The sequence below is a fragment of the Dreissena polymorpha genome, chromosome 1 (assembly GCF_020536995.1).
Source record: "Dreissena polymorpha isolate Duluth1 chromosome 1, UMN_Dpol_1.0, whole genome shotgun sequence".
Lineage (NCBI taxonomy): Eukaryota > Metazoa > Mollusca > Bivalvia > Myida > Dreissenidae > Dreissena > Dreissena polymorpha.
Window position 1 is genome coordinate 37564188 of NC_068355.1, and position 22227 is coordinate 37586414.

A 22227-nucleotide genomic window follows, 5' to 3' on the forward strand; every position below is an offset into this window, starting at 1 on the left:
TCAAAAATGTGTTTCTTTACAAGGCTATATTGAGCTGAAATCACTGTCTTAAAGTCACATTTTTGCCAAATCTTTATATCACAATATGTGTTCTAATGATAGCTCAATTAAGTTTAAACATGGTTCCAGTATGTTTAAAAATATGCTTGCCAATTGGTTGCTTGAGTTTGGCTGGTCATTTTGGCCAACCTTTAAACACAGGTTACAGTTGCGACTCTCTTAAGATGAATGCAACCAAGAAGGAGATACTATGGTAGTGTGATAATGCAGTTGTTTATGATGATGGCAAATAGAATAACATCAGACTTCATATGTTGACGTTATTACCGGGTGTAAATCGGAAAATTACCTATCTACTTTGATGTTTGTTGAAGTTGACTAGTACTTCTTTCAATCACAACATACTAACACGTAATAAAAAAGAACGACTCAAACACGAAACAATAAGTTAATGTATTCCCTTCTAATTATTGGAGTCGAAACCTGATTTATTTTATATTTCATTTCTAAGATATAGTTGATGTCATTATTCAGTTGATGGCGGTTGGACAGAGTGGGGCCTTTGGAGTTTGTGTGATGTTACGTGTGCAACCGGACACCACATCAGGTACAGACTATGTGAAAATCCGACGCCAGAAAACTTTGGCAAGTACTGTGAAGGACCTGAAAACGAATTAGCGGAATGCTTCGACAAGCCTTGTCCAAGTGAGTTTCGTATTTTACTACATGAATTCTGCAAAAACCTAGGTTATACTTTTCAGAAATTCGCCTCGCATTGCCTTTGATTTCAAGCAAGGTTCATCATAGTCTGGCTCGTGAAACTAGTACTGTATTCACAAACGAACAGTGTGTAAATCTGTTAGGTAAAATTGTTTATGAAGATTGTTAAGCTATTCAGAATTCATTCAATTTTTAAAATTATGATAACAGTATGTGGGATTTTTGTACACTGACTCTACCTATATAAACAGGGCTAGTATTTTATGTATTGTATACAAATGGTGTAGTTTTGCATGGAGCCTAGGTACGATGTAGTTGAAATATTATTACCGAAAAGTGCAACTATATCTTGTATCATAACCTACAGTTGACGGTGGATTTGGTGCCTGGATGGCGTGGGGTTCGTGTTTTCCTTCCACTGGTTATGGACTTAAGACGCGTTCACGTGTCTGTAACAACCCACAACCAAATTATGGAGGCCGAAACTGTCAAGGAAATTACACAGAACAACTCCAGTGTTGTGACAGCGACTGTCCAGGTAATTGCTCTCCAGTTGACCCTGCTGATATGGCATCCACTAAAGATGTTTGACGTGCATGGTTCAAATAAAATATGTAATTGCAGTTTATTAAACTCAAAAACGTATGAATGTTTGGTTGGTGCATTTGAATAATTCAGGATGATGCATTTAAATATAACCAATGCATCTAGTTGATAATTCGAATGGAATACATCATACAATATTTGAGATTCGATAATTAATAAAAAGGATGTGTATCCAATTGCGACTGAAGAAGTAAACAATACAATTTTATCAATAATTATTCAAACAGTCCTATGAGGTGCAGTCGGTTTCTGGCCCATCACTGAAAGAAAACGTGTTTTGTACATTTCAAATTATTTATTAATTTCAAAATATAAGAAGTATCTTTGTTATTTTTAATAAATGCCCTATTCCACAGTAAGGTGGTATTTTTCCTTTAATGCCGTAAATATTAGACCGATGTTTAGATTATTTCTATTTAAGTGTTGCGTCACATTTGACCTTGTAGGCTTTATGTATGCTTCCATTTATTGGTTTCAACAAATACAATTAACACAGAATCATGGTGAATCATTTCTTTTTCAGTGGATGGTGATTGGTCCGACTGGTCTACCTGGTCCGACTGTCCTGCTGACTCCGTTGTTAACACGAACAAGTCTAGAACACGCACCTGTTCCATGCCTCCTCCACAGTTTGGTGGAGCCAATTGTACCGGAGATAGCGTAGAAACGGACTGCTGTCCAGGTATCTAAACTCACATTGCACCGGGTATAGGATTTCTATTAATGTCTGACACAATGCTATTTTAACATGATTTGGGGACCAGTCTGGTCACGGTCAACGTAAGAGAACAAATAATCGAAATGATTTGAGTTTAAATGGAGGTATTGAGTTGGGTTAGGGGTATTCGTTTTGTGATTACATTGAGGGTAAGTCGGGTAAAGGTCGAGACCACCGTTATTTATATTTAAAAAACATGCTATATGTATTTAGCTTCATCCACTCGATACTTTTTTTCGCAAAACCCATTTGCAATATTTCGGTGTTATTATTTTAGTCTATTAGTAATATTAAATATAGAAACTTTGAAAACCTAAATTGTTGAATGGAAAGACATTATTGATCATTTATTCAAAGCTGAATTGATTAAACGGCTGAGCAGTGTTTCTCATATCTATATGGATTGTGTTTAAGTCAATGGCGGCTTCGGTGCATGGACAGACTGGTCGGTGTGCAGTGGCAACTGTACAGACGCACACAGGGAGAGAGTTCGTCACTGTAATAACCCCAGACCTTTATGTGGTGGTAGATACTGTGGGCCTGGAAAAGAAGTGGACCATACTTGTATACCTGATCGCTGCACAACAACAACAACAACAACAACAACAACAACAGCTTCACCATCAGCAGGGTCACCAGCAATCATAGCATCAAACATGACAGAAGCAATAACACCAACCACTACAATTGCTTCGACGTCAGGACTAATACCGGCAGTTACATCAGCAGCATCTGTGACCACAACAACAGCAACTCAATTATCAACTTCGACAACACAAGTTACTGCAGGTAATAAGATGTGATACATGTGAGGCGTGCTAAAATTATGATTTGCATGAGTATACATGAATTTATTGCTTTAAGATTGATTTGATTATCCGTGTTTAAAACATGCGTAAAAAGCCAAATCGCAACATTTCAAACATTAATTATTCTTTTAAGGACAGTTCTTTCCCGGTCATAATTTATCTGTAAAAATAAATATAATATAATTAAGAATTACGCGTAATTCGTTTTCACCATCTACGCCGAAAAAAATTAACCAGGTTTTTAACTATAATGTATTCGTTTCTCCGAAAACAAAGTTTGAAGGGGACATATCGGAGCCACCCTATTTGCTGGTTTGTCAGTTGATTTCAACTGGGTTTAAAATTAAGATTCATCTAGAGCAAATTATGCTAGTAACTAAAAACACTGCACCGAGTTTACGTTTTCCTCTTATCACTTAATCGTCTATAAATCACAATAGAGACAGTTATAATTCTAACTTTACAGGTAATTCTCCAACTGATGTATTGTCATCTACGAGTAGTCCAGTCAATAGTGCAACAACGTCTACGGCAGGTTCAAACAACGATGACGGCGGCACATCAAAAACAACTACAGGTGATCAAGTCATAATTATTTTAATAGCGTGGTAGCTTGTGTTACATTTGTGTAGACTGGACTTTACATTCATATTAATTTAAATGCATACTCATCTTGCTGAAAAGAGACTACAGTTGAACTTAAATATAAATGCCATGCCATTTCGGCTTTTTGTGTTTGTAATGGACTAATTTTTGGCATTAAACAAAGCTATATCAGATGCGAGCTTCGAATTAAGCATGTTTAAACGCGCGTTTTCTAGTATTTTGTAAATTAATGGTGATCTTTAATTGAATTTGATTTACGCATCAACGCTCAAATATGTTTAACCATACACATCGTTAGTCTTTTGTTATAAATGTGTAACATGTCTTTCGCTGTTACTTTATTTAATATAATATTTTTTTAAACACATTGTCTTGAATCTTTATTGAACACTTTATACTGACGATCAAACTTTTTGATCAAGTTTGTTTGATAACTCGTAAACACGATCGCACTAGTAGCACGGACCTGTGTAATATTTAGTCACAAACACTATTGGATCAATATAATCACTGTCTATCATCACCATCGGAAATAGATAACCAGCGAAGGGAAAGTAAACATCACGCAAGAGGTAGTGCTCGTGAAAAGAATAAGTTTTACCATTTTTATCGCGAACGTTTTCAAAAAACTGTGTGACAAATTAAAAGTGGACATATCACATTTCTATCGTAAGTAGTTGGAGTTCTTTATAAAAACATTCGAGTGTTGAAATAGATCAATCATCAGCTACCTGGTACCGAAAATTAAGTTCATTGTGACATCTTTTTTCCTTTTGTCCGAGGAAAATATAATTATTTTGCCGAATTTTTCAATGGTGTGCACATAATATTATAGAAACTATCGGTTTGTGCAAGCTTCAGCCAACAAATCAAGTTAGAATGCACATGTTTGGCTAAAATATAAACTTCCTTGTGTACGGCGAATAGAACCTGACGTGTACGGCGTATAGCAAAATAAAATTAAATTGTGTACGGCAAATAGTTTTGAGTTTGTAAGGGAAAATAAATGAAAATTTCGCAAATACGTGACCATCTTGGTATAAAACAAATAAATACAATTATATTATTTGCGATGAGACCGTTTATGGCCAAAGATTACGTCTGATGAATTGTTGATATTTAAAAAAAAAACTGTTTTTTATTACGGGCACCTGCTACAAAGAGAATAACAGGTTACTGCCTGATCTTATTGTTATATATCAGGCAAGGCCGACCCTGCTATATATTACAATATATTACAAAAAGATCTAACCTGTTTTTCTGTTTATCATACCTCTACGTCCCCAATTTTAAAGAAATAATGCAAAAATCGCTAAAAAGCTGCAGTTATAAAATAAAATATCAGGCAACGTTTTATCATACTACCGCATTGATAACTGCCTAATATAACGTTGCCTGATATATTTTTATATCATGGTCAATAGGAAGTTCTTATATCAGTCATGTGTGGAGGATGGTCATATTACTCGGAATAAACTATAAAGTAATCATCTTTAGTGAAATCGAATCAGATTCAACAAGCCAAACTATTTGATCCCAAGACGTGATATTTGTTAAACACAAAATGCAACACAGACAGCAAAAAACATTATATTTTTGCAAATATTGAGCGCGCGTGCTCATGGCTTCATTATTAACACGTCAAACGATAAAATTCATATTCTTTCCCTCTAAACATGCAGCTTTTTAGCGTTTTTTAAATTATTTCTTTAAAATCGGGGACGTAGATGTAAGATAAACAGAAAAAAACAGGTTACTGCCTGATCATTTTGTACTATATCAGGATCGGCGCGAATAAAATAACAGCTCGGCAAGCCGCGCCGTTATATTATTCTAAGCCTTTCCTGACATCTTACAAAAAGATCTGACAGTAACCTGTTATTCTCTATATCAGGCAGATATCAATGCGGTTGTATGATAAATCGATCGACCATTGTTCAGTCCGTACTTGTGTTTAATACGATTCTAGTGTATTTCATCGTAGTTATGTTTTAAAATCAAGATGAATCGATAAAATATTTACTAACAAGTGGATTCCAATCAGGATTTGATATACAACTCGTGTAATTATTGGAACTCGGCTGACTTTCTATTCACAGCGTTGTAGCATTCAACCGCAAACACACATGGCGTCGCCATTGTTTTAATTTCAGCATATGTGCTGTGTTTGCGTATTAATTCGGGGGGGGGGCAAAAACAAAGTTTAAAATTAAGATTTATACATCATTAAAAGGGCAAAAGTCCGACTTTAAGAATATATACGTACATTGAAAAAATATTTTCTTTAAATCATTTTAATTTGCGACAACTTTGACCAATACGCTGCAACTATTCGCCGTACATGACTTTAACTATTCACCGTACACGACTTGTGCCTTAAACAACTATTCGCCGTACACTACAGTTATTTTAATTTAATAGATTTCCACGAACAATAATCAAACCAATACAAGAAATAGCGTTACTATGGTATAAGAATAGGAAATAAACTCCATATTCGATCGCAAACCATGTAATCATGAAAGAAAAGCTGTTTATTCGAGAAGTTCCAATTTCAACCCGTTACTAAGCAGTCATAAATTTGTGTAAATAACGCTTTGTCAATACGAATTGCAAGATAGATATACATTCTTAAACATATTAATCTTTCTGTGAGATGCCAAACACGCACTGGTTATCCAGGAGCGAGTTATTATTAGATATTTTAGGTAAATACTGACTGCTCTCCATGGTTAATGTGTTTACTTTCGCTTCGCTGGTAATCTATTTCCGGTGGTGATGATAGAAAGTGATAATGGAGTTGTGCAATGTTTACTTGTTAACACCATCATATCTTAAAATTATGGATTGTACAATGCTAGGCAAAAAACACCATCGCATCAGTTGTATGTGACTTAACAATGTTTAGGTATTAATACCATCGCATCAGTTGTATGTGACTTAACAATGTAGAGTCATTAACTCAATCGCGTCAGTTGTGTATGACTTTAAAGAGTCGGATGCCAAAATGTCATGGACACTTCTTTAACCGATGATCTCAAAGACGACGGCACTTGTATTCCCGATTAGTCGACACTTTTACCAGATATAACACACTCTTTTTAATAAATAAGAAATGCAGAATTCGCTGTGGAATCCTGTTATAGTAAAAAGGCAATACATAAAAATGTATTTACTGTAGTAAGTTAAACACGGATTACGGCAACATGTTATTATCCCTTTGGAATATGCTTATGATTTTGTATAAATGTGAAAGATAAATGTGAAACTAATTCGATGAGTACCGTCTATAAGACCATACATTTTTTAGTTTTCGAGTCACCCAACGGCCGAATCTTCGCATAGTACACGAGCTTAAACAATTTTAACTAACGTTCCTTGTAGCGAAACAGTGATCTAACGCATGTATATTTATGTCCTCATAAAGGTACTTAGGTTATTTGCTAATATTGTAAATATCATGTCATCAAACATCACTCTTCTAAAACTGCTACTTAAAGATAAATGTAAGTAGCGATGAAGGTCCGAAATTATTTTAACTCAACCAATAAAGTGATTTAGGGCCAGTTGAATCGCACTTGGAATTTACGATATCATTGTGTAAAAGTAAGTGCTCTCTATAAGCAGAGCTCAAGATATAGGGAGTTTTCAATTCTCTTATTAATTGTGTGGCTACGCATTAGTATCGTCTTGATGATGCGATTCTAATGAGCAAAAACGACATAGGATTTTATGAAGAACAAAATTGTATTGCCCTCTTAAAGACCCCTTCGCTGCCGTTATTTAGAGCCCTGCTATAAGTAAAACAAGAGTTTGTCACAGTAGTGCCAAATCCCCGCCGAAATGTGTTTGCTTTTATTACAACATTTCTTTAGAGAGTAGATTAATATTTGTAAAACATGGCACCTGTGTCATATATTAATATTTCAAGGATCACTTAGTTATATAGTGATGGAGTTATGCTGTAGAGAATAAAATATATGGAAAGGATAGAAAGGGTGGTAATTAAAAAAGAGAACTATAAACAGTTACTGACTGTATTTTTCCATAAACTCATCTATTCATTTTACAGTGAATACTTCAGTGTCCAAATTAAAACATAATTGTTAAATTAGATAGAGGGAGATATTAAACATTGAAACGCTGAAATATTTACTCTTAAATTAAATTAGATTTAATTTAAAATTATAAATAAATAAAATATAAATAAAATAAAATAAATAAAAAATAAAGGGAAGTAATTCATTAAAAACTACAGAAAGAGTTATGGTTCATGTTCACTGCAATTCTCCTAGTTGACATCTGTTTATATTTCTGGTTTCAAGTAAATCCCTTCAGTAGATTTAGAGTTATGCTCCGGACAAAAAATTACTTTGAATTACATAAAGGGAGCTTCTTCAAAAAATAAGGTAGATAGAGTTATGGTTCTTGGTTACTGAACTTCTCCTGCTTGCCATCTGTTTATATATCAAGTTTCAAGTTAATCGCTTCAGTTGATTAAGAGTTATGCTCCGCACAAAAATTTACTTTGAAATTAAATAAAGGGAGATAATTAAAAAAACTAAGGTAGATATAGTTATGACTCTTAATCACTGACTTTCTTCATCTACTTGTCATCTGTTTATATTTCAAGTTTTAAGTAAATTTCTTCAGTATACTTAGAGTTTTGATCCGGAAAAACACTTACCTTGAAATTATATAAAGGGAGATAATTCAAAAACTAAGGTAGATAGCCGTTATGGTTCTTGGTCGATGCACTTCTCCTTGTTGCCATCTGTTAATATTCTAAGTTTAAAGTAAATCTATTGAATAGATTTGGAGTTATGCTCTGGACAAAGTTTCGGACGGAAGGACGGACGCACAGACGGACAGGACAAAATACTATATCCCCTCCGAACACTTTTTCGGCGGGGATAATTAAACACGATCCAGTTGATCCACATGATCCGTTGTATATTCATCTCTCTGAAACTACTAAAAACAAGTTCATTATGTAGACAATTATTTACAAAATATATGTAACTCGACATATATTTCTTCAGCAATAAGCATTTGAATCTTATTTAAAATTGAAATTATAATATAAATATTGTTTATTAATAATAATGCGATTTTTGAAAACGAACAATGCCATTGGTTATATATAACATGTGTTTGTAATTAAGTTATGCATAGATTCCCAATGTGTTGCGCTTGACTACGCACATTTATTCGTACTTCAAAATGGTTGGGAATAATAGTCATAGTATACATAAATGCATTTCAGGTAGAAGATAAAACTCGGTTATCAGAGTGCCCAATTTGTTGAAAGTCTTTGTTATCCAAAGTGTCCGTTATCGGGAATCAAAGTGTCTGCAACTTCATGAATACCACCTATTAAAACTTGCCCTATATTCATTTATATTTCATTGAATACAATCGAAATTTCGGTATTTGAAGCAATGAGATTACTCATCTTGCTGGAATATGAAACAATTACTTGCAATATTTCTAAGTAGTTTTATTTTGTTGAAACCAGTACATGCTGTTTCGGTAGTTTTTTTCTTTTGGTCGCATCTGTGGTTTCAAGTAAAATACATATTTAGCAAATAAACCCTTTAAGTAAAAATATTTTTGTCTTTTGCCACTAAACCACCAATCAATCACTCTGAAAACGGAACCAACTCTCACTTTACAGGTAGTTTACCAATCAACTCAACTGCGATTAGTCCAACCGAGACTTCAACCGCTACTACAACATTACCTCCAACAACTACTACAACAGGACCCAGCGGCATATCGGAAACGACAACAGGTGATAATGCTAGAATATTTTGTAGCCTAGTACATATTTATGTTAACAACACTATTTGAATTCGTGCTATTTTAAATGAATACTCATTTTGCAGAGCATAGCATAAAGTGTAAATCAAACCAGTTTCCTGGAACTTTGCGTTGTTTACTAATGAACAAAATCACACAAGTAGAATTGAACTGTACTGTATTAAATCATTTACAATATTATACAAGTGGATTTGATCGTAGGATGTTTACTCATAAACACATTCGCATCGATAGTATGGAACTGCAACGTATTTACTCTTTAACATTATGCATGTATTTACTCATTAAGACCGTCGAATCAGTAGTATGGAACGTAACATTGTTTTAACTCAACCAATAAAGTGATTTAGGGCCAGTTGAATCGCACTTTAAATTTACGATATCATTGTGTAAAAGTAAGTGCTCTCTATTTAATCAGAGCTCAAGATATAGGGAGTTTTCAATTCTCTTATTAATTGTGTGGCTTCGCATTAGTATCGTCTTGATGATGCGATTCTACTGAGCAAAAACGACATCGGATTTTATGAAGAACAAAATTGTATTGCCCTCTTAAAGACCCCTTCGCTGCCTTTATTTAGAGCCCCGATTATAAGTAAAACAAGATTTTGTCACAGTAGTGCCAAATCCCCGCCAAAATGTGTTTGCTTGTATTACAACATTTTTTTTAGAGAGTAGATTAATATTTGTAAAACATGGCACCTGTGTCATATATATATATTTCAAGGATCACTTAGTTTTATAGTGATGGAGTTATGCTGTAGAGAATAAAATATATGGAAATGATAGAAAGGGAGGTAATTAAAAAAGAGAACTATAAACAGTTTCTGTCTGTATTTTTCCATAAACTCATCTATTCATTTTACAGTGAATACTTCAGTGTCCAAATTAAAATATTATTCTAAAATTAGATAGAGGGAGATATTAAACATTGAAACGCTGAAATATTTACTCTTAAATTAAATTGAATTTAGTTTTAAATTATAAATAAATAAAATATAAATAAAGTAAATAAAAAATAAAGGGAAGTTATTCATTAAATACTACCGAAAGAGTTATGGTTCATGTTCACTGCAATTCTCCTAGTTGACATCTGTTTATATTTCTGGTTTCAAGTAAATCCCTTCAGTAGATTTAGAGTTATGCTCCGGAAAAAAATTACTTTGAATTAAATAAAGGGAGCTTATTAAAAAAATAAGGTAGATAGAGTTATGGTTCTTGGTTTCTGCACTTCTCCTGTTTGCCATCTGTTTATATATCAAGTTTCAAGTTATTCCCTTCAGTTGATTAAGAGTTATGCTCCGGACAAAAATTTACTTTGAAATTAAATAAAGGGAGATAATTAAAAAACTAAGGTAGATATAGTTATGACTCTTAATCACTGACTTTCTTCATCTACTTGCCATCTGTTTATATTTCAAGTTTTAAGTAAATTTCTTCAGTATACTTAGAGTTTTGATCCGGAAAAACATTTACCTTGAAATTATATAAAGGGAGATAATTCTAAAACTAAGGTAGATAGCCGTTATGGTTCTTGGTCGATGCACTTCTCCTTGTTGCCATCTGTTAATATTCTAAGTTTAAAGTAAATCCATTGAATAAATTTGGAGTTATGCTCTGGACAAAGTTTCAGACGGAAGGACGGACGCACAGACGGACAGGACCAAATACTATATCCCCTCCCAACACTTTTTCGGCGGGGATTATTAAACACGATCCAGTTGATCCACATGATCCATTGTATATTCATCTCTCTGAAACTACTAAAAACAAGTTCATTATGTAGACAATTATTTACAAAATATATGTAACTCGACATATATTTCTTCAGAAATGAGCATTTGAATCTTATTTAAAATTGAAATTATAATATCAATATTATTTATTAATAATAATGCGATTTTTGAAAACGAACAATGCCATTGGTTATATATAACATGTGTTTGTAATTAAGTTATGCATAGATTCCCAGTGGGTTGCGCTTGACTACGCACATTTATTCGTACTTCAAAATGGTTGGTAATAATAGTCTTAGTATACATAAATGCATTTCAGGTAGAAGATAAAACTCGGTTATCAGAGTGCCCAATTTGTTGAAAGTCTTTGTTATCCAAAGTGTCCGTTATCGGGAATCAAAGTGTCTGCAACTTCATGAATATCACCTATTAAAACATGCCCTATATTCGTTTATATTTCATTGAATACAATCGAAATTTCGGTATTTGAAGCAATGAGATTACTCATCTTGCTGGAATATGAAACAATTACTTGCAATATTTCTAAGTAGTTTTATTTTGTTGAAACCAGTACATGCTGTTTCGGTAGTTTTTTTCTTTTGGTCGCATCTGTGGTTTCAAGTAAAATACATATTTAGCAAATAAACCCTTTAAGTAAAAATATTTTTGTCTTTTGCCACTAAACCACCAATCAATCACTCTGAAAACGGAACCAACTCTCACTTTACAGGTAGTTTACCAATCAACTCAACTGCGATTAGTCCAACCGAGACTTCAACCGCTACTACAACATTACCTCCAACAACTACTACAACAGGACCCAGCGGCATATCGGAAACGACAACAGGTGATAATGCTAGAATATTTTGTAGCCTAGTACATATTTATGTTAACAACACTATTTGAATTCGTGCTATTTTAAATGAATACTCATTTTGCAGAGCATAGCATAAAGTGTAAATCAAATCAGTTTCCTGGAACTTTGCGTTGTTTACTTATGAACAAAATCACACAAGTAGAATTGAACTGTACTGCATTAAATCATTTACAATATTATACAAGTGGATTTGATCGTAGGATGTTTACTCATAAACACATTCGCATCGATAGTATGGAACTGCAACGTATTTACTCTTTAACATTATACATGTATTTACTCATTAAGACCGTCGAATCAGTAGTATGGAACGTTACATTGTTTTAACTCAACCAATGGTGATTTAGGGCCAGTTGAATCGCACTTTGAATTTACGATATCATTGTGTAAAAGTAAGTGCTCCCTATAAGCAGAGCTCAAGATATAGGGAGTTTTCAATTCTCTTATTAATTGTGTGGCTATGCATTAGTATCGTCTTGATGATGCGATTCTAATGAGCAAAAACGACATAGGATTTTATGAAGAACAAAATTGTATTGCCCTCTTAAAGACCCCTTCGCTGCCGTTATTTAGAGCCCTGCTATAAGTAAAACAAGAGTTTGTCACAGTAGTGCCAAATCCCCGCCGAAATGTGTTTGCTTGTATTACAACATTTTTTAGAGAGTATATTAATATTTGTAAAACATGGCACCTGTGTCATATATAAATATTTCAAGGATCACTTAGTTATATAGTGATGGAGTTATGCTGTAGATAATAAAATATATGGAAATGATAGAAAGGAAGGTAATTAAAAAAGAGAACTATAACAGTTACTGACTGTATTTTTCCATAAACTCATCTATTCATTTTACAGTGAATACTTCAGTGTCCAAATTAAAATATTATTCTAAAATTAGATAGAGGGAGATATTAAACATTGAAAAGCTAAAATATTTACTCTTAAATTAAATTAAATTAAATTGAAAATTATAAATAAATAAAATATAAATAAAATAAATAAAAAATAAAGGGAAGTAATTCATTAAATACTACCGAAAGAGTTATGGTTCATGTTCACTGCAATTCTCCTAGTTGACATCTGTTTATATTTCTGGTTTCAAGTAAATCCCTTCAGTAGATTTAGAGTTATGCTCCGGACAAAAAAATACTTTGAATTAAATAAAGGGAGCTTATTCAAAAAATAAGGTAGATAGAGTTATGGTTCTTGGTTTCTGCACTTCTCCTGCTTGCCATCTGTTTATATATCAAGTTTCAAGTTAATCCCTTCAGTTGATTAAGAGTTTTGCTCCGGACAAAAATTTACTTTGAAATTAAATAAAGGGAGATAATTCAAAAACTAAGGTAGATGTAGTTATGACTCTTAATTACTGACTTTCTTCATCTACTTGCCATCTGTTTATATTTCAAGTTTTAAGTAACTTTCTTCAGTATACTTAGAGTTTTGATCCGGAAAACATTTACCTTGAAATTATATAAAGGGAGATAATTCAAAAACTAAGGTAGATAGTCGTTATGGTTTATGGTCGATGCACTTCTCCTTGTTGCCATCTGTTAATATTCTAAGTTTAAAGTAAATCCATTGAATAGATTTGGAGTTATGCTCTGGACAATGTTTCGTACGGAAGGACGGACAGGACCAAATACTATATCCCCTCCGAACACTTTTTCGGCGGGGATAATTAAACACGATCCAGTTGATCCACATGATCCGTTGTATATTCATCTCTCTGAAACTACTAAAAACAAGTTCATTATGTAGACAATTATTTAAAAAAATATATGTAACTTGACATATATTTCTTCAGAAATAAATTATAAGCATTTGAATCTTATTTAAAATTGAAATTATAATATAAATATTGTTTATTAATAATAATGCGATTTTTGAAAACGAACAATGCCATTGGTTATATATAACATGTGTTTGTAATTAAGTTATGCATAGATTCCCAATGTGTTGCGCTTGACTACGCACATTTATTCGTACTTCAAAATGGTTGGTAATAAAAGTCATAGTATACATAAATGCATTTCAGGTAGAAGATAAAACGGTTATCAGAGTGCCCAATTTGTTGAAAGTCTTTGTTATCCAAAGTGTCCGTTATCGGGAATCAAAGTGTCTGCAACTTCATGAATACCACCTATTAAAACATGCCCTATATTCATTCATATTTCATTGAATACAATCGAAATTTCGGTATTTGAAGCAATGAGATTACTCATCTTGCTGGAATATGAAACAATTACTTGCAATATTTCTAAGTAGTTTTATTTTGTTGAAACCAGTACATGCTGTTTCGGTAGTTTTTTTCTTTTGGTCGCATCTGTGGTTTCAAGTAAAATACATCTTTAGCAAATATACCCTTTAAGTAAAAATAGTTTGGTCTTTTGCCACTAAACCACCTATCAATCACTCTGAAAACGGAACCAACTCTCACTTTACAGGTAGTTTACCAATCAACTCAACTGTGAGTAGTCCAACCGAGGCTTTAACCGCTACTTCAACATTAACTCTAACAACTACTACAACAGGACCCAGCGGCATATCGGAAACGACAACAGGTGATAATGCTAGAATATTTTGAAGCCTAGTACATATTTATGTTAACAACACTATTTGAATTCGTGCTATTTTAAATGAATACTCATTTTGCAGAGCATAGTATAAAGTGTAAATCAAACCAGTTTCCTCGAACTTTGCGTTGTTTACTTATGAACAAAATCACACAAGTAGAATTGAACTGTACTGTATTAAATCATTTACAATATTATACAAGTGGATTTGATCGTAGGATGTTTACTCATAAACACATTCGCATCGATAGTATGGAACTGCAACGCATTTACTCTTTAACATTATACATGTATTTACTCATTAAGACCGTCAAATCAGTAGAAAGGAACGTAACATTGTTTTCTCATTTGCACAATTGCAACAGTTTCATTGAACTCTGTGTCGATTTTTATATAACACCACATTGCATCACTTATATTGAACTGACCGTCGTTTACTAATTCACAGCATCACAGATGTAGTATGGAACTTAGCCGTGTTTACTCTTTAACATCATCGCTCTAGCTACATGGAACTGTATGTTGTTTACTCATTGACACTATCGCATCACTTGAATGGACATGAACGTTGTTTACCCATTTTACCATCGAATCACTAGAATGGAACTGTACGTTGTTTACTCAATAATACCATCGCATCACGAGTATGGAGCTGTAGGTCGTTTACTCAAGTCTACGATCGGATCACTATTATGGAACAGTGAGCTGTTTGCTTAGTAATAACCTTGCATTAGTAGTAATGAACCGTAGCTTGTTTACTCAAAAATACCATCGCATCATTAGCATGGAACTGTAGGCGGTATACCATTAACACCATCGCTCCAGTAGCATGGAGCTGAACATTGTTTTCTTGCTAGCAGTATCGCACTACCAGCATGTTATTGCATATTGTTATTCGGCAACACCAAAGCATCAGTAGGTTTGAAGTTTACGAATTTTACTTATAAACACTTATTGATTAAAACTTACTCATTATCACAAGAACATCAGTGATATGAAACTGTACCATGATAAAATAATAAATATCGCAACGATAGTATGGAACTGTACCTTAAGAAATTAACACTTTCGAAAAAGTCTATTGAAATGTACCTTGACAATCAACACTAATGTACCATATAATGAAACTGAACATTTGTTTCCTCATTAATACTGTTGGACCACTTGCATGAATTTATGTATTGAATTCTCATTAATCATCACACTAGTGGAATGGAACTGTTCTGTGTTCACTACTTAACAACATCGCACTAGTAGGAGTGAACTGTGCTTTGTAAAATCATTTACAACAGAGCACCAGTCTTCGTTGTGGCTCGGGACTGTACGGTGTTTATTCATGACCACCATACATTGTTAAGTTAGGAACTGAACATGTAAAATCGTTTACACCTTCACACCAGTAGCATGGAACTGCATCTCTTTTAACATTATTTCACTAGCAGCACTGGTACTGTAGGCTGTTTACTTGTTAAAACAATCGTAACAGTAGCATTAAAATGCGACTTGTTGCATCGTTAAACACTATCGCACAAGTGGAATGGTATTGAACGTTGTTAACTCATAAACAGCATCGCACCAGTAGCCCATTGTTTACTCGCTAACATTGTGGCACTTTTAGCATGTAATGTATCTGATTTTTAACGAGACGCTGTTTACTCGTAAGCATCACCGCACCAGTGGTATAGAAGTGTTAATAATTTTCTCATGAACTCAATCGGCATCTCATCAGCAAATACACTTTGTATGATGATTAACTTAATCATGTTCACTCATTTACTCACCAGGATATATTCTTGATGTTTTCCAGGCACTGCCGTCCGCCCAACAGCGGCTGCACATCGTACGTCTCAACATTTTTTGGCATTTAATGAAATGTTATAATTAATTAGCGGTGGATAGAGAGCGGACATTGTAGAGATTTCGTTTCTCGTCAAAAGGGTTAAAAAAAATAAAAAAATAGAAATGTATGTATTTCTGTATAGAGATACATGAAATGTCACTAATTCAATTTGATATGCAGGCTATTTACCAAATATATCTACCAGTAGTTACCATGACGAAAACGAGAAACAGGTTGTAGTGGAAGTTAAAAAAATATGTTTTGATTTATTGTTGTTGATCGGTTTATAAAAAACGATTTAGTTCTGGTGCAAAAACACATTTAATATCACAGAAACCATTAGGGCATGCCTCAGAACAACAAAAAGTATATATTAATAATGACAATGCGACAATTATTTCGGATCGAACATTATGCAATGTAAATGAGAACCATATATGATTATGCAGCGCTCATGCTTGAAAGTTTTGTTTTGTTGTTTGCGGGAAGTTTAATTGCACAAATTATGTTATTTTGTTCCTGTATGTAGATCAGCAATTGTCATGTTAGAATTATACATATATCTATTTATAAATCGATACCTCAAGTATATGTAAAGATGGAAATATCCCTTATTAGTTGTATCAATTATGACTTTTCATGCTATGATTTATGACTGACCTATCATGTTTCAGCTATCCAGTGCACATTGTGTAAGGTCAACCCGCAGCTGTGCTTTGTCCTCACTAAGGTGGAGATGTGCCCTGACTCCTACTGCATCAATGAAGTCACAAACAAGGAAGACGGCTCCAAATGGGTTGACAGAAGGCAAGAAATATAAGGCCCTTCTCCAAATGCAATAATGTTCATGACAGAAGGCAATTCATATTACCCTCTGCTATAACCTAGTCAGTAGTGTAGACTTGTAATAAAACCTTGTTGTAACTCTGTTCATATTGTTGATTTTCTACTTCTGTATCAATAGTAACAAACGAAGCAGATGGTCCAAAATGGTTTGACAAACGGTCAGTCATTGAACCCTCTAAAATAACCTAGTCCGTTTTGTGGATCGACATCTAAATTAGAAAAAAATACTTTTAAGTGACTACATCAAAATGAATAAAGGATTTACGCGGTTTTAATCTTTTCACATCGTTAGGTTTGGACACCCTATTACTGATTTTAAACCCCCAATTCTATATTTTGCTTTAACAGTTCCAACGCGGTGGTCTGAATTTTAACAATGGTGTTAGTCTGTGTGTTTTTGTCTTTAGTCTAACTGTGTGGCCATTGGTCACTTGCCTTACATTAAAGACATTGTAGTAATTATCTAAAGATTTGTTGGAGTTTTAGGTTGATTTACAATTACCAAGATTAAATAGTTTCAAAGTATTATAGTTTATAAAATGCATTCTTATAGAAAACCTATTCATCACTTGGTTCAATGACGTTACTCGTTGAACACATCTTTGTCGATATGAAATATCATTTTGCAGAAACATATGTTGTTGATGTTTTTCATGTTGTAGATGTGGCACTTATGACGAGTGTGAGAACGACTGGTGGCACAGCACAAGTGATGATCCAGACTGTCAGGACTACAAACCAGACCAGAACACGATGAAGGACATCCACTGTACCTACTGCTGTACCACGGACAACTGTAACAGGGATATCAAGCCTGCTCAAGACACCCTCTACACGCATCCCAAGAAATAGACAAGCAACTTATTCGTTTTTCTCGAATGTTGCTTATGTTCATCGTTTGCGTGTTCATAGCGCAATAAAAACTAGGCTTGTTCTTCCATTTTTCTGAATGATATGTGATATGTTATGTTTGCTATTTGTTGTTTGTCTTGTTCAGCATTTAAACACTGAAGGCTGATTGAAGAGTGTGCGGTTAGGGTTAATTTAAAGTATTTATTATTGTAACGGTGAAGATTTCGTCGTAACTTCTCACTCAGCTGGTATGTAGAACAATTATTAGTTGAACATTTAAAACAATCTTACAAATCTCTTATTTCCACATTGGATTTTATGACCAAGAAAATAGTTGGGTATTTTCAAGATCAGTATTTTTTGTTATTCTAATTTGTACATACCGGAAAGTATCTAAGTGTACTTAATATATTTGATGGATTTATTGGTAACTTATCTGCAAGTATGTGTATAATATTTGATGAAATATACCGATCTGTTTAAAACTCAGTTATAACATACACTGCCACACAAGCTGGCTAAGTACAAGTAACCGCGAGGTAACTTGGACAAAATGGTCGACATAATAAACTCTTACCATCGACGACCTAGACCATATCGACGAGTAAAGAAACTATGGACATATATTGACGCCGAAGAACAACAGACAAAGTAGAGATTTTAGACGGCATGCATCGACTAATTAGAGGATAGGACATAGACCGCAACGACCTATCTGACGCAACCAACCTAGACACCGCGGGAACAGATAGGCCGTGTTATAGCGCATAGGTTTAATGATTCAGGAACTTCCTTTGAATTGGTAGGGAATACTTTTGGGGTAGATGTTACCATGGTGTCAAGATATGTGACGGCAGTGACTGCCGCTTTATACAACCTTAAAGACAGTGCAATACTAGTTCCGACCTCGGGTGACGAACTTAAGGATGCACGGAATATTTTTTATAAATTATTTTCGGGATATGCCGTGTGTAGTCGGGTGCATCGACGGTACTCGTGTTAGAATTGTTTCTCCGAGTGGAGAACAGGAACTGACTTAATCGGGTGCATCGACGGCACTTATGTTAGAATGGTCCCTCCAAATGGAGATCAGGAACTGACATATTTGAACATAATGCGTCAGCAAAAAGAAAATCAAGCTCGCGACAAACAAGTTATTGTAACTAGCTCATTAGTAAGTTTAGCCCCTCACTTGTCAAAAGACCAAATTGAATGAGCAACTGCACCAGTAGAATAAAAAAAAAATATCGAAAGTAATACATGTAATTTAATATGTATAACTACATAAGTACAATTAAAAACAAAAAACATTCGAAATGTTATCTTACCTTGAAGTATTCTATTACATCAATAACAAATCCATGTAACAAAAATAACTGACCATGGTGTATGCAGGTCTTCAATAATTTTGTTAAATATTTAAATGCAGACGACCCTTATGACATAATATCACTACTGCAAGAAATTTTCATGTGTCTATGTACTTGATAAACTTCAATTTCGTCACACACGCTGCGTCATGTGCTCTACATTACTGTTGTTCAAATGAACAGGGGCAGTTTATTAAATAATATCCGTTGGTAAAATCGATTGAATTTGTAGATTATAGCACACAAACATCAGTTTTAACTTGGTTTTATGCATTGCAAAAGCTTTAATTGTAGGAGAAAATAATTGAATATAAATATGCATCAACAAAGAATGGCAAACATGCCATTACACAACAAATAAATGAGCGGACATTACCCGTTTACAAACAATTTCTAGTGCGGTGCAGTTTTTACCTTCTTTTATGTACGCATCTCAAAATTCGTTATCATTCGTTATAATTATATAAACTAAAGCGGATGGCGACTAACTATTTCATATATTTTTTCGAAAATTATGGTTTGTACATCCTAACGCATATGCGCGGAATAAATCAATGCATATTGCACAATAGAAGTGAAAATAGGATACATCAGTAGGGGGCAGGGGGGGGGGGGGGGGTAATCGTGTGACAATCAATATGGCGACGTCCATGCCGAGGCAGGTATTTTTCGTCGTTTTATACCCTGTATTACTTGTATTATTTTTCTTTATTCCGCTCACTTTCCATCAATATTAGGAAGAAAGTTACTGGCTTTTATTTCATAGTAATATTCTCTCTATATCTCGACTTTACTCGGTGCAAAATTTCTTAGCGGGATGACCTAATTAGGGCTCCACTAATCAAATTTGTGGTGAGTAAAGTTGAGATATAAAGCGAATTTATATACGAAATAAACGCTAATCACCTTTTTACTGATATGGCTGGAAAGTACGCGTCATTTAAAAAATTTAACAGAAGTAATAAAGGGTATAAAACGGCGAAAAATAACCATCTCGGTATGGACGTCGCCATTTTGACTATCACGTGATTATCCACTCTGTTAATTATCATTCCACTATCTGTGTCAGCATCGGAAATAAGTCGCTTTAATAATAAATCGTCAAAACACTTTTTCATAACTGAAATTTGCAAAATTGGGCTTTTGACAGAATGATTATCGGATGTAATTTAATGTTAAAGTTAATCAAATAATATGTTAATGTGTGAAGGTGTTGAAATCTTAATTTGTCGGGCGTTTACACTTCGTGAATCTTTACTGGCATGTTACCTTTACACGATATCACGTGTGTGTGTGTTGTCAACTGACAATGGTGATTAAACCATCACGGATAACATTTTACGACGACCTTGTATTATAATACATCAGTTTCGAAAACATTTCGGCGATGAACGTACCAAAAGTTAAAAGAAAATTACTATCACAAGCCTATGGTTCAGTTCTTAAACAAGCCTAAATGTATATTTTCTCCTTATCTACAAAAACTTAACATTTTTATACAGACAAGAAATGTCCTTTTTTCAAAATTACAGCAGGTTATTAACATATTAACTACTATATAGCCAATGCCTACAATACAGTATATGTTTACAAAACTAGAAAACAGAAATACATTAAACAAAAAAGAAGTTGAGCATTAAAACAGCTACCTTCTCACTGCCGTGTGACATCGACAGCGGAAGTGATCACCTCTCCTCACAAATCCATATAAGAATAACAAAACTGTAAATGTATCCAGTGACAATATCTCTGTGAATCACATTGTTCCCATTTTGTAAATATAAGAGCACGCAATTTGTCAATACAATAGGTCGGAAATTTTTTCAAACAAAAAACAACAACACTTATAATCATCATCATCAGTTAAACTAAAACCACTTCTGCCAGAGAATGGAAAAAATCGTCCAGATGGGCCTGTGTAGGGATGTTACAGCAGATTTTTCACTTTGGTATTTGTTTTTTTCTGTAATATTAGCAGATGCCTTTCTGTTTGTTTGTTGTTGATTCGCTGTCCTACTTTTGCCCTCTTTACTTGATTTTACATTGTTATTGTGGTTTTCAATATTATTTACAGTGATGTCTTAAGGGACGACTTGCCAAAAAAAATGGCAATTATATTTCATCTCTCTTTTATACTTGCTGTAAATTTGAATTGTATGCAGTCCTTTTTTTCAAAAACATATGCACTATGTATCCAATCCAGTCTCAATAACTACACATCATGAAACTCCATGGGTTCTGGATTACATCGAAATGAGACTTTATCTTTATATACTGCGGATGGTATACAATGGGACGAATCTACTGCAGTGTTGTCAAAAGGAAAAAATAACTATATTCTCAAAAACTGCCTTAACATTATCGTGGGACAAGGCATCGGCATATGCACTTAATGCCAGAGAGCAAAACGTGTTTCGTTTAATTCTGGAAGAAGGATTCCATCCTTGTGTAGCCCCATCCAACACTATCAATAAGCTTAAAATGGTCTACAATCATGGCTTCTTCATCTTGTGACAGAATGGAAGAGGGTTCTGATTACATCATCTCTTGATTTACTCTTCCCCTTACTCTATGTCTTAGTGAAGTAGTTGGAACACCAAACTTTATGGCTGCTCTACACACTGACATCTGCTGTTCATTCACAGCTCTAAACGAATGTGTCGTTGCAGTAGGGAAATACATTCTGTATTTTGAGCATGACTTGACAGGATAGTATGAGTATTTTCATTAACAAAGTAATATAAAATATTATCAAACAATTGATGCTTTTCAATTCAGCTCGGAATAAACACTTGCTTTGCCCTCATTTTGTTATGAAAATGCGATTAACCGTTGACTTCCTCGATTCAC

At 34.0% G+C, this 22227-nt stretch overlaps 1 protein-coding gene across 1 annotated transcript in view; it reads left to right on the top strand.

Moving 5' to 3' along the window:
• LOC127877177 (A disintegrin and metalloproteinase with thrombospondin motifs adt-1-like) overlaps positions 1-18089 on the top strand; it is an 83086-nt gene extending 64997 nt beyond the window's left edge. Inside the window, exons 23-33 of the mRNA XM_052422845.1 lie at positions 535-705; positions 1088-1258; positions 1850-2008; positions 2459-2833; positions 3320-3430; positions 9137-9253; positions 11746-11862; positions 14341-14457; positions 16277-16309; positions 16984-17116; positions 17818-18089. Of these exons, the coding sequence (XP_052278805.1) occupies positions 535-705; positions 1088-1258; positions 1850-2008; positions 2459-2833; positions 3320-3430; positions 9137-9253; positions 11746-11862; positions 14341-14457; positions 16277-16309; positions 16984-17116; positions 17818-18007 (1694 nt within the window). The 3' untranslated portion in view covers positions 18008-18089. The remainder of the gene's footprint in view (positions 1-534; positions 706-1087; positions 1259-1849; positions 2009-2458; positions 2834-3319; positions 3431-9136; positions 9254-11745; positions 11863-14340; positions 14458-16276; positions 16310-16983; positions 17117-17817) is intronic.
• Positions 18090-22227: the final 4138 nt, after the last annotated feature.